Source organism: Neopelma chrysocephalum, unplaced genomic scaffold, assembly GCF_003984885.1.
Source record: "Neopelma chrysocephalum unplaced genomic scaffold, ASM398488v2 Primary Assembly neopelma1_24, whole genome shotgun sequence".
Classification (NCBI taxonomy): Eukaryota; Metazoa; Chordata; class Aves; order Passeriformes; family Pipridae; genus Neopelma; species Neopelma chrysocephalum.
The window spans coordinates 40,911,669-40,925,357 of record NW_020897693.1 but is presented as its reverse complement, the minus strand read 5'-3'; the positions used below and the strand labels follow the sequence as shown (position 1 = coordinate 40,925,357).

General features: G+C 39.2%; 1 protein-coding gene across 4 annotated transcripts in view; it reads left to right on the top strand.

Annotated features, from left to right (window-relative positions):
• Positions 1–13,689, top strand: part of CCDC88C (coiled-coil domain containing 88C) — a 100,406-nt gene that overhangs the window by 58,371 nt on the left and 28,346 nt on the right. For all 4 annotated transcript variants that reach the window (XM_027673513.1, XM_027673505.1, XM_027673495.1 and 1 more), the window contains exons 11-14: positions 3,590–3,736; positions 6,072–6,216; positions 9,397–9,578; positions 13,067–13,204. In XM_027673513.1, the coding sequence (XP_027529314.1) occupies positions 3,590–3,736; positions 6,072–6,216; positions 9,397–9,578; positions 13,067–13,204 (612 nt within the window). The remainder of the gene's footprint in view (positions 1–3,589; positions 3,737–6,071; positions 6,217–9,396; positions 9,579–13,066; positions 13,205–13,689) is intronic.

Genomic DNA, 13,689 nt, shown 5'->3' with positions numbered 1-13,689 from the left:
CAGCCACTTTTTTGCAGTGATGTGATACCCTAGGGCTCATAGGGTCTTGACAAGGTTGTTAATAAGCAGTGCCAAATCAGTAAGTGAGAAGAAAAAGTGGATTTACTGTTGTGCATCAATGCAGAAAGCTATTAAATGAGCACTTAAAATCTTTTTTCCTTCCTGCTATTGCAGGAGAAGTGCAAAAGGTTCAAGTCAAGGTTTATGTCGATGTAATACATTTAGGTGTGTGTGTTGTTTTCCTTCTCTGTATGTTTTGACAGATTGTTCAGGAATAACATTTTAGTTGGACCATCATTCAAGGAACATGGAGATGAACATGCTCTGGAGCCTTCCTGCTGGGATGGCTTAATGAGGTCGCAACTGTGAATGTGAAGGAGCAGGCTTAACACAGGGCCTCCTCCAAGGAAGTGCTTCTCTGCAGTGTGAAGTTCCCTTCTGGCATTCCTCTCCATTGAACCTTTTGCTGCTCCAGGAGATTAGATTATTTTCTGAAGCCAGTTGCCTTGCCCTATCTTCCTCCTTCCTCAAATTTCTATGCAGGATGATGTGAGGAATCTCGGTGAATTAAAAAAAAACAACAACAAGAAACAAAACAAAAGCAAAAGCATCACTTGTATGTTTTCATATGGCTGTTGAAGGCAATGTTTGATTGTCACAAGCTGCTAACTTTCAGGGCTCAGTAGAGACAGCTTCTGAACTGCCTCAAGTCAGGGGTTGAACTAGGTCTGGATGCATGTGCAAATTCTCTGTTTTCAGATTTAAACAATCTCATTGCTTCTTTAGTTTCTGAAAATGTTTTCCAGTAGCAACACACTCTGATTGTGCAACCACTTACCTCCAGGTAATTGTAACCATCTGAATGCACAATGCACATTCTTAAAGCTATTTCAAGTTACAGTTGATAGGGCATCAAACCACAATATGTAATTTATTTTAAAAACCGGAAAAGCAGAATTATATTCAGTGTATTAAAAAAATCCACAGCTGAATTGGTTTTGTTGCTGATTTAAAAATGAACTTAGTGTTACAAAATAATGTTGGTGAATTTGTTAATTAAATTAAAAATAAACCTTAATTCCAGCAGAAGCAGCACCATGACCACCACCTGCTGATAGTCTAACAAGTGTGATTTGTAGCCAGATACATTTTAAGGTCAACTGTGTTATCCCAGCAACTTCTGGGAGTTGTAAGTGCTGACATGTTTTTAGTTAGGACAGCTTTACTTTCCAGGCCTTGTGCTGTAACTCTACAAAGCTCCCATGGACTAATTATTTAAATTATATGGACTTTTCAATATTAAGGCAACCTCAGATCATGGTGATCTGTGAGTGAGCAATGTTGAACTCGTCATAGCAGGCATTTCCACCAGGTTACTAATTTAAGATTTCATCAGAACTGCTTTGAACTGGCATGACCGCCCATCCTGGGTGCTCAGTGGGAAGTGCTTCAGTCTTCCATATACTGCAGCTCCCACTGATGTGTGGTTTGTACCAGAGCGTGGATATGTATATGTACTTGGCACGTAGCTTGACTCTTGATGAGACAATAAAATGACTGGTTCTTTCTTGGTAGGCAGTTTTATGGGTAGTTCTGAGGTCATGGTTTTGAGATCAGACACCACCTTACTTCTTAGGGCTGTGGTCCAGATTGAGTGTGATGATCTAGCAAAGTAAACTCTTGGCACGTTGCTGTTTCATTACAGGTATTCTGACAGCTTACGTAATACCCAGCAGTTTCTGTGCCATGTACTTCCTCTGGTCTGTCATCTGTTTAGTGTCAACCTTTTAAGTTTGCCCACCCTGAAGTGACCCTGTTAGATCAGACTTGGCCCAAAATACAGGTTCCGTAAAGTTATTTTAGTTACTTCCATACTCAGACATTTTAATTGAAGATGAACCTCTTCACAAGCACTAACATATTTGTCCTTAAAGTGCTACTGTAGTAGGGAAATTTTTTCTCTCATGATTTGCAATTTGGTAGCTGACCCACTGAGAGATTAAGGGCAGTGTGGTTCTGCATAAGGTAGACTTTCCACATTATGCCGTATACAACCAAGGTGCAACAAAAAACTAAGATTACTAGCTATGAAAGGTTTTTAAATCATAGCCCCGTGTGGTATCAAAAGGCAGGGGGAGTGACTGTCATCAGACACTGTTAACTTATTCTTTACATCTATCTTCTTTTCCTTTTTCTTGGTGGTTTGTTTGGTTTTTTTTTGATAACAGAGCCTCAAAAAGCTTCTTAAGGTTGAATCTATCCCAAAAAAATGAGAAGGTACTTGCTGACTAAGCAGTGAAAGTGATTTGCTCATACCTGATGATCTTTGAGAAATCTACTTGGTTTGGATGTTTGTGGTCTGAGAGAGCAGACGTGAACACTGGTGTCAGCAGAGACATCACATTTTGAAGATACTTTTCCAGGAACAAACTTGTCAAGTGTTTGATCTGTTTGCACGTTTTATGCTTTTGCATATTTCATTGGAGTAGCAAAAGGGATAGGTAGAGGAGAAGTGAATGACAAAAGGAAGTTTCTTTAGAGAATGAAATAATCTGCTTTTTGCCCAGTTGTAACTCTTCTTGGGAAAAATCCTTACTGTATCCATTTAATCTTTTAAATGCCGGTGTGTTCCTGCCATAGAACATTTGTCTTGGACTCAATACTTATTTGAGAATCAAAAAAAGTAAAAGCTAGCTATGGAGTATCGTAGCTTGAAATAAGATTTATTTGATACATGTATTTAAAACATGACCAAGAATACATGGCGGGATTTTATGCTTTGGACATTTCATGTTTCCAGAGATAAGATACTTGAATGCACAGAGTTTCATTTGTTGTTTGCAAGGAAACTTTAGAGTACAATATAATTAACTTCTTTCCAATACTGTGACTACAGTAAAATAATAAATCAAACTATTTCTGAGTAAAACCATATCCAAAAGCTCTAATGAGTAAGCAACATGGCTTGTGCAGTTAATGCTCGTGTGTTTAGTAGGGAAGTGGCAATGGCAGGGAGTGTTAAGTATAAAACAACTTCCTCTGTTCAAGTGAATTAAAATTCTGTTCATGAGAGAGAGGAACCTTATTCAGACATTTACACGAAAGTGTGCTGAAACAGGAATGTGGATATCCTATGTATTGATGGATAGTGTTCCCCAATGTGTTTTTAATATGCTGTAGCATCCCTTGAAAGTAAATAATTTATTTTGAAGCAGAGTAAACAGGTGACCGCAATAAGTTGGCTAAGCAGTTGGTACTGTAACAGTGGAATTGGAATTGAATAGTTGCTCTTCTGTGTCTTAAATCTCTTTGGTGCACCTCTTGATCTAGCCTCACATAAAGCAAAAGGAACTCCATTAAACTTCTAAAATTCAGGAAAAAAACCAACAAGAAATATTAGATTTACCTGCATTAATGGCCCACAGTTAATGAAACATGCTATCATCTCCCATTACAATATCAGGTAAAAATTTTTATGAAACAGAGAAACATGTCAGATTTCTTTTTTGTGTTTTGCAATGTCACTTAATGAAAATCACTTAGTTATGAAACTTAAGTAAGAAATTAACATTGTTACTTTTTTCCCTAGGAATTAAGAGAGGATAACATTGTATTAATTGAAACAAAGGCCATGCTAGAAGAACAACTAACATTGGCAAGAGCTCGTGGTGATAAACTGCATGAATTAGAGAAGGAAAATTTGCAGTTGAAATCCAAACTTCATGATGTAGAGCTGGTATGCACTCTCTTTTTCATTATGCTAATTTTTGAACTTCTGTTTTTATGCTAGGTTACAGAATCAAGTCACAGAAACTGGTGGGGACAGGCAAATAAATCAGCAGTGCTTTTAAAGAGTTGTTTAGATTAGACTTTGTGTATGTGAATTCTTGAAATATTACAATGTTAACAGTGTAAAAATTGCCAGTGCAACTTTGTGTGAGACTGAATTTAATTTTGTGCAGGAAGGTACATCAGAATTTTAAAATACAGATTGCTTTTGTATGTACTGATAATGGAGATACTAAAATCTGTTAGTTAAGTAGAAATCTCTTAGATGTAGGAAATTAAATCTACTGTAGTAAATGATCTTTCTTGTTGGAAACAAAATCCCCAGCCATTACAGAGTCTTTAAGAACACACTACCAAGTGTCAAAGACCCAAAATTCAAAAATTACTTTCTGTGTAAATCAGAGATATGACTTATTGCTTCATGACAAAGAAAAGTAAAAAGTGGGAGATTATTGTCTACAAACAAAAGTAACATTGGATTTTATAATGCCACTAGAAGTAGTAAATACTCTTTCATCTCTTGTATTTTATTTAAGTCCTTCTCTCTCCTTACAAAGATGTTGAGGATGCTGTGTGGCAGTAATGTTTTAATCCCAATGGACTTCAGTTACAAGTGGTGTCCTTCAGGGGCCCATACTGGGACCAGTGTTATTAAATATCTTCTTTAATGATTTAGATAAAGGGATCGAGTGCACTGTCAGCAAATTTGCAGATGACACCAAGCTGAGTGGTGCAGTTCACTCTCCTGAAGGACAGGATGCCATCCAGAGGGACCTGGACAAGCTTGCGAAGCAAGCCATGGGAATCTCATGCGGTTTAACAAGACCAAGTGCAAAGTGCTGCACCTGGGTCAGGGCAACCCCCGATATCGATCCAGGCTGGGGGATAAAGGGATAGAGAACAGCCCTGCTGAGAAGGACTTGGGGTGCTGGTGGATGAGAGGCTGGACATGAGCTGGCCATGTGCACTTGCAGCCCAGAAAGCCAAACGTGTCCTGGGCTGCATCAAAAGCAGTGTGGCCAGAAGGTCAAGGGAGGGGGTTCTTCCTTCTGGTGAGACCCCACTTGGAGTGCTACATCCAGCTCTGGATCCAGCAGCACAAGAAGGACATGGACGTGTTGGAACGAGTCCAGGGAGGGGACACTAAGTTGATTAGAGGGATAAAGCACTTCTCCTGTGAGGGAAGACTGAGGGAGTTGGGTTTGTTCAGCCTAGAGAAGCAAAGGCTCCAGAGTTACCTAACTGTGACCTCCAGTACCTGAAGGGAGCCTACAATAAAGATGGAGAGGGACTTTTTAAAGGGGCATATAGTGACAGGGCAAGGGGGAATGGCTTCAAACTGAAAGAGAGTAGGTTTAGATTACATGTTAGGAAGAAATCCTTTACTGTGAGAGTGATGAGGCACCAGAATAGGTTGCCCAGAGAAGTTGTGGATGCCCCATCCCTAAAAGTGCTCAAGACCGGGTTGGATGGGTCTTTGAACAGTGTGGTCTAGTGGGAGTTGTCCCTTCCCATGGCAGGGGGGCTTGGAATAAGATGATCTTTAAGGTCCCTTCCACCCCAAGCCATTCTATGATGTTATGATTCAGGCATTAAAAAGCTCATGTCACGCTCAGCTTTTCCAAAGTGGATGAAGATTTTGAACTTTTTGCTTTTCTGAGTGACTTGATGAATTTTTGTGTAATGCTATCTGAAAATTTGGGAATAATTTTCCCCTGAAGCCGGAGGCATCACTTCAGCTCTCACAAATGCAAACGGCCCAAATAGTTCACAAGAAGCAACAATAGATTCATTCTCCAGATCTCTTTCCTGGAGTTAAAACTCAAATTATGAGGCAGATGTTACTTGCCAGTCCATATGACTGCATCCAAATTTGACACGATGAGTTGAAGCTCAGGAGAATTCAAGGTTCTATCTGCAGAGTTTCCAAGATGTCAGTGCATGATGCTACATGTTTTTGAAGAGCTTAGCTCTGGAGACAGCTTGAACCCAGCCTGCCTTACTAGTCCTGGCTTGTACTGGCCCTGTCATCACCTGGTAGGTTCTCATTGCCATCACTCTCCTTGACTCTAAACAGGGCCACTTGGGTGCCTCTGCTCTGCATTCTGTGGCATATATGGTAGCCCACAGCAAACATTTAATGTTGTACATGTGTTTCAGTATAAAAATACAGTGTTTAAGGAGATTCTTCTACCATCAGTGTATGTTGTGCAAGTAGCTGTTAACCCAGAATCTTACAGATAAGCTGACCATGCGTTTTCATTCATGTCTGTCTTGCACAGGACCGGGACACAGACAAGAAGAGAATTGAAGAGCTGCTGGAGGAGAACATGGTCTTGGAGATTGCACAGAAACAGAGCATGAACGAGTCTGCACACCTAGGCTGGGAACTAGAACAACTGTCTAAAAGCACAGATCTTGCAGATAGTGAGTACCAGCTGGGGCAGCTGTTGTGTTTGTGGTCTGTTTCAGAATAGACAGGTTGGTTTACTGAGATGGGAACAGAAGTTGAGTCCAAGGTTGGAGAACTTCCCTCGTTCAGCCACTTGACTTTGACCATAGTTTTCTGCAACTTCTGAAACGTATTCCTCTACTTTATTTCACTTTCTTTTGATGAAAGCATCAAAATGTTTTCCTTTTTGTTCATCCCTGAGAGAGTAACTTTTAAGTAAAATAATAATTTTAAGAAAATAAAGCTTTGTAAATGACACAGCAGAAATGTCACACTGGATATTTCTAACTGAATGGTTGGGAGGAGTCTGTGATCTTTAGTATTCTTTAGTACAATTAGTACAGACAATTAACTGGTCTTTAAGTCCCAGGAAGTAGTGTATGCTGAAGTCATTTATTTTTACTAGATACTGAAAAATGTGTACAGTTAAAATAACTGGCTGATTTTTTTCTTTGAATGGTTGATTTGATTTCCGTAACTATCACAAACATAACTAATTCTTTCTTCACTAGACAGGTTTTAGCATTGGTTTCTCTGTTTAACATTCATTCAGTCTATTATAGCTGCCTAAATAACAATGCTGAATGGACCTTGGGGAATACAAGCTATTTCCCCTTAATTCAATGTGCAGCTTTTATTGCGTACTCACCTTATTTCTACTAAGACTTGCATGTTTGGCTTTGTGTACCAGGAACAGTTTAACTTGAAGACAAAGGAAAAAATTAGAGTAAGGAGATGTTAAGTTTTCAGTAAAACTGTCTAGAATAGTTTTATTTTGTAAAACAACTGAGTGTGTGCCTGACACCAATTCTTAAATCTTGCTGTCTAGGATCCTAATTCTCTTCACTAAGATTAATGGCTAGCTAATTGTTACTTCTAAGTAATAATCTTGCAAAGCAGGTTATATTAGCCTGAGAAGAGAATGGCACTCTGTTGCTCCTTATATGTAATCAAGGATATTGCTTATTGTATTAGTCAGGGGGGAAAAAAACACAGTTCTCTCAAAGCTTACAGATTTTGACAAAGAGTATTTCAGGAAAATGTAAAAATATTGAATTTTCTGGCCTGTTTAAAATACCGAGTTTTGCCCCCTTCCTGATTTGGTTTCACTAGTGATGTAATAGAAGGAAGGATGCTAGTTTTGTTTTGTTACCTCTTATTTATTCATGTCTGTCAAACATAACTTTCAAAATTTGCTCGAGGGATTTAAAAAACATGAAAAAGATGAGGTTCCTTCACAGCACTGATGCTTAGCGTTTCAGCACTGGAGCTCCAGAAACTGATTAACCAAAGAAAAAGAATAAAAGGAACTGAGAACATAAGTAAACTTTTATATTCAGTAGAAAAAAAAAAGTGGTGAAGGAAGCCCAAATTAAAAAAAAAAAAAAACAAAACTCATTAAACTTCGAGCTTTTAAATTATTTCATGGAAGTGCCTGTTCTACTTTTACAGTTATTCTCCTTAAGAAGTTCCATTTCAATGCATGTTGCTGTTCTGAATGCAGCTTGTTTGTAGAAATATATCCAGACTGCAAAGCCCTTTTGGAAAACCTGTTCTTGGATTTCAAGTTGAGTCTGCAAGGGTGACAGGTAGCAGAAGACTTTACTGGATCATTTGGAATATTTTATTCAAAATAATTTAAAAAATAAGTATGGGGAAAAGTAATTTAGATGGACTTTGCTTCAGAACAGAACTCAACTGAAGTATTTAGTTAATATTTACTATTTGAGTCTTCACTTGACCAAAATTCTCCAGCTGATGCTCTATAAAAGAGACAAATAGGGTTTTACCATTTCAGAAACTTGCCAGTTTAAGGTGTTCAGTGTGCTGTATGTAATAGTGCTGATTATTTAGGAGTCATTAATTTTCTTAGACTTAAAGACAGTGTTAAAGTCAGTTTCATATGAAATGTGGGTTTGAGGTGATGGGCAGCAATTATTCCATGGGAAACAGAAGTTTACTCTTACAATTATTCAAATGCTGAGTAGAGAAATTAACAGAATAGTGAGGCTTGGGTGGTGGATTTTAAGGCTGAGAGGTACTGAGACTTTTGATCTACAAACATTTAGAGTAGAATAACATCTCTGTTGTAAAAGTTGCATAAATTTTGTCAGTTTTGAAATTTCAACTTCAGACACCTCTCTGATCAGCATTCTGTTGGATGTCCTGTACCTGGGTACCTGATACTAAATTATCCTCCCTGATTCAACATATTTTTGATGAAGTAGCTGTGAAGATAAGCAGTGGAATTCTCCTTTGTAAGAATTTTTCCATGACTAAATATGATTGAATACCTGAGTTTTCACTAGCTCTTTTCCAAAGGAGGACAACAAAGATGGTGAAGGGCCTTGAGGCGAAGCCATGTGAGGAGCAGCTGAGGGCACTTGGTCTGTTCAGCCTGGAGAAGAGGAGACTGAGGAGAGACCTCATTGTACTCTACAACTTTCTCATGAGAAGAGGAGGGGTGTCTCTGATGACCAGTGACAGGACTGAGGGAATGACCTGAAGTTGCGTCAGGGGAGGTTTCGGTTGGATATTAGAAAGAGGTTCTTCACATAGAGGGTGGTTGGGCACTGGAACAGGCTCCCCAGGGAAGTGGTGACAGCACCAAGCCTGACAGAATTCAAGAAGTGTTTGGACAATGCTCTCAGGCACATTGTGTGACTCTTGAGGATGGTCCTGTGCAGGGCTAAGGGTTGGACTCAATGATCCTTGTGGGTCCCTTCCAACTCAGCATATTCTGTGATTCTGTGATCTTCCTGTTTTAGCAAACACTTTGCAGTGGTTTACTTTTTGCCTCAATGTATGTCCTCTGATGAAAGTATGAGACGGTATCAAAGTATATTTTGCTACTAACGTTAGACACGCTGCTAACATGACTAAAGCAAATTTAAGAAGAGTTAGGAAAGTAAGTAACTTTATAGATGGCTATCTGTTCAGATGGTTGTCTGTTCAGATACTACCCTATTTATTAGAGGTCTTAATGGTTATCTGTGAAAATGGGTTCTGTTTTTAACAAAGTGTTTATTTAGCAGTCAAGCTGAAATTAGAAGAATCTGACTGCAGTAATCTTCCTACAAGTGAATCTTACACACCTCGGAAGGAGATGTTTGTGAATTGATTAGTGCCACCTTCTCCTTCTCATGTTTTAACAGCCAGAAAGTCCTTTGTGTTTGAGTTGAATGAATGTGCTTCGAGTCGCATACTGAAGCTAGAGAAGGATAATCAGAGCTTGCAGAACACAATCCAAGAGCTGAGAGATGCATCCCTGACCTCCAGAGAGAGCAGCCTAAAGTTTGTGGAACTGGAAAAGGAAAATCAACAACTTAGCAAAAAGGTAATTTGCTCACAGGAACAGAGCTCTTCAGTTTTTAAACACAGTGCACGAAGGGCTGCACAGCATTCCTGAATGATGAGGGATTGCAGGGAATTCACCCATGTTCCCCATAAGACTGAGCATTTTTTTGGGCCCATCTATTTAGTTGCATTCTAATGCAATTAAGTTTTAATATTTGTATTCTGTTGCCTTCTACTTCACTGCCTACTTACTTACATCATTGTAAGCAAAAGTGGTTTTTGGTGCCTGTTTGCCCCATCAGATTGTACTGTTGTGTCCCATTTTGTTGTCTCATGGCAGTCACTACTAGGCAAGGAATCTGTGGTCACGTTGAACTACTTTTGGTTTTTGAAAGTTTTAATCATGTTTCCATGTAAGTCAAATAAATCACACAGGTGAATTCAGGTTATTATTTTTTTATTCTTGCTGTCTAGAGTCCTGGATCAGCTTTTTCTTGGTCTTGTCCTTTTGGTTGTTATGAATTCTCTCATGTGTGTCCCTCTCTCTGCAAAGATCTTGTTTCTTCTACTCTTTGTAACATGCAGGTCATCACTTTGTAAATTTACTTATATATATGTGTGTTGCACTCTGTTATTAACTGTGATTACATTTAGCTCAAAAGCCAGCTCAGTGCTTGTCCTTGTGAAACGCACTACTCAGTTCACCTCCAGCTACTAGCCTTATTTTTGTCTGACCAGTAACTTGAGTCCTCAAGTATGATTAATTGAGCCAAGTGCTGCTGGGGAAAGAGAATGCTTGCTACTCTAAGTATAAAACAATTTTCATGTCAAATTTTTCCACATTCCACACAATTTGATAAATTATCCAGAATATAAGGCTCATTTCTCCTTTTCCCATTACTGCTGTAACCTGTGTGTGAGACATTGATGCAAAGATTTCTGTTCTGTTTGGCTTACCTATGAACTAACTGGATGCTTTAAAGGACAAGGGGAGAAATGGTGGTTGTGGATTACCAGATTGTAACAAGCAGAGTGCCCATTTCTCTGCCAGGAAAAACAGGTATCCATCACTGGATGGTTCCATCTTCTGGAGAGATTCATTTGCCACGTAGACACCAGTTCTCCTGCTTGTCATTCCTTTGTGAAGAAGGAAAACTGCAAAAGTTCAGTTCACTGTAATCTTCTTTCCACACTTCCATTTATGACCTGTTGGGTATAAGTAATTCAATCCTGCTCTAACTTACATGCTTAAAATTTGAGACTGAGGCATAGAAAGCACTCAGCAGATACCTGTGGTGTACAGCAATGTAAGTCACTTGAACAACTGTGGTCAACCTTTGGCTTTGCCCCAGGCAGATTCCTGTGGGCACCTCCCATTATGGCACTGTATTGGTGCCAACAGTTGTGATTCCAGAATTAGTCTGATGTTTTTGATGATGATGAATGTATTGACATGGTGGGGTAACCTACAGGTCTGGAAGTTCTATAAGACAAAAACCAGTAGTGGGGAACGCCTGCGTGGTGAAAGGAGGACACCACATATATCAAACCAATTAAGAAAAAAATGGCAGGTAAAAAATACTGTTGTTACGAGCAAGTAAAATGCTTGAAATCTTCACCAGAAAAAACACAGAATATAATAGGAGCTGCTGACTGAATACCACAGGCCAGTCAAGTTGAAGGACTTCACCTCCCATTCAGGAAAATTTTGGAAAAAAAATTGGTAGACAGCATTCCGTCTGTGCAAGATGATGAGTGTCAGTTTACAGAGACCTGATACATCATATGTAAAATAATCTTGATTTGAGATGTTTTAATTCGTTTTAATCTTGCCTTTCTCAAATATGTTTTTTACTTCTCTCACACATGTATCCTCTCAATTAAAGGGTACCCATGTCCACAGCAGGGTGTGCAAAGGGGAAAGGGAAAATAATAGGCAAAGTCTGCGATTCATTGCAAAATGGTTACTACAGTAGGCAGGGGAAAGTGCAATAGTTCTTGAGGACTGTTAAAGTCAAGCATGTATAAGTCAGAGGACAAAAGATAAAGTGTTTTTCTCAAATGTTGTGTGCCCTTGGGGTTTTTTTGGCAATTTTCCTGAGATACCCATAGTAAAATCGTGTCTCCCTAAAGTCGTTTAACTGGGCTGAGATTTCATCCACTGTCTGGGACTTCCAAAAGTTGTTGTTCGAGTATGGTTGTCTGTCAACTGATCTAGTGCTTAGAAACATCATGCAGCCAAAATAGGATTATTCAGGTAGTACAATAGGAAATGTTATGAAGGAAAAGTCACATATATCTTTTTTTCCTTTCTTGCAAAGTTTTCAGAGGAACTAATAATAAAAAACCTTCCTTTTGGGCACAGTCAAGTAGTAGCAGTCCAAGTACCCGTCTGTTTTCTCTGCCTTTCTGACTTACTGAAATAAGCTGTAAACAGTAATGTCTTACTTGCCTCCAGTTTTCTGGGAAGTGCAAATGAAGATCAGCTATTGCTGAGCTACTGAGTTTGTTCCAGCTTTCTCTGTACAGCTCCTTTGAGACCGATGAACCTCAGCATGGTTACATTTCTAACTGTTAAGCCCTCCTTATCTCCAATCTGGGCAGCCCCTGCTTGTTTAAACACTTCCTATAATGAGGCGCATGTTGACATAGGCAGAGCCCAGCCTCCAGCTATTTCCCACTTTTAAGTTATGTCTAATGCCTCTTTCACTGACATTTTCACTGTTGACAGAATTCATGATACCAACACAAAAATGAGCTGATACTTGTGCAGAGCTGTAGGTGCTCACGGTACTTTACAAGCTTAAAAAGGAACACTTCCTGACTTGGGGAGCCTAGCCTAGCTCCCTGAGCCTCTGGGTTCTAAATACTGAAGAGTTACTGCTTTTCTGTTCTTCGTGCATTATAAGTACAACTTTAAAAAGGAGCGAGTATGAAAACATCATTCATTGTAGAACTGGAGCCTTATTCACAGATCGTTCAAATTCAGTATTGTCACCCGCTGGGGAAAAGAGGGCCAACAGAGCACAGGGAGAGGGAAGGTAAACTTGGTAAATCCAGTGCTTTACTGCTTTTCCTCCATTCCTGTTTTAGGTTAGTGTTTTGGTTTTTTTAGTGCTGTTGCTCACTGAAGTGGCCTAATAACTTTCTCTACATTCACTGATAGAGTAAGACCATCAGTAATGGAGAGGCTAGGAGGAGGCAAGACCCTCAGAAAGGTGAGCACCAGAAACTTAATCACTGTTGACAGGAACACAACAGGGCATTCAGGCAGGCAGGTGAACGAAGCATTTTTTACTGCTATACCTTATATGTTCTGATCTTAATAGGCATGAAGGAGATTCTTGGCACTATGTGAAAAACAGTCCCTTTTCTCCTCTGAGACTGGCAAGCTGCAAAAGGGAAGGATTTAATCTTTTAGCCATAGTCCCCATCTTATGTCTCTCTGGTCTTCAAAATAACTTAAAGTGCAAACAGTCCTTGTGTCAAACTGTGGATGATGTGGTTTGCTGTGTTCTCTCCACACAGATTGAGAAGTTGCAAAATCAAATTGAAAAAGAGAAGCAAAGTAATCAAGATTTGGAAACCTTGAGTGAGGAGCTGATAAAAGATAAAGAACAGCTACAAGTTGTCATGGAGACTCTAAAAGCTGACAAAGACAGACAGGTGCAAACTTCACAAATATAATTTAACAACATATGCTCAGTAGTGGTAATTTAGTGATGTCATTTAAAGCATGAGGTTCTCTCAGGGAGATAGAGCAATTTGAGAACTATTAAGTGCAGGTTGAACTCGTTCAAATATAGGTTAAAGGCTTCTTCAAGTGAAAAGGCCCAGCATGTATTGCTAATTACTGCTCTTGTTACCATAAGGGAATCTGTCCTGTTTATAAGGACAGATCTTCGCTCTTTGAGGAAAAAAGCCCCTGGATCTTACTAAATGGAATATCAACTGGTTTTAGGATGTGCAAATAAATCCCCATTTTACTGCAGAAGATTGGTCTTTTGCCAGCTGTATGACCTGATCAGTTTAGTTGAGGTTTTTTAGGCACGCAGCCTTTTTTGCCTTGTTTAAAAAAGATGCTGAGAAAGCATTTATGTCTTCTGGATTGATATTTTAAATGCCCCTCACTTTTTACTGCTGTGCTGCAG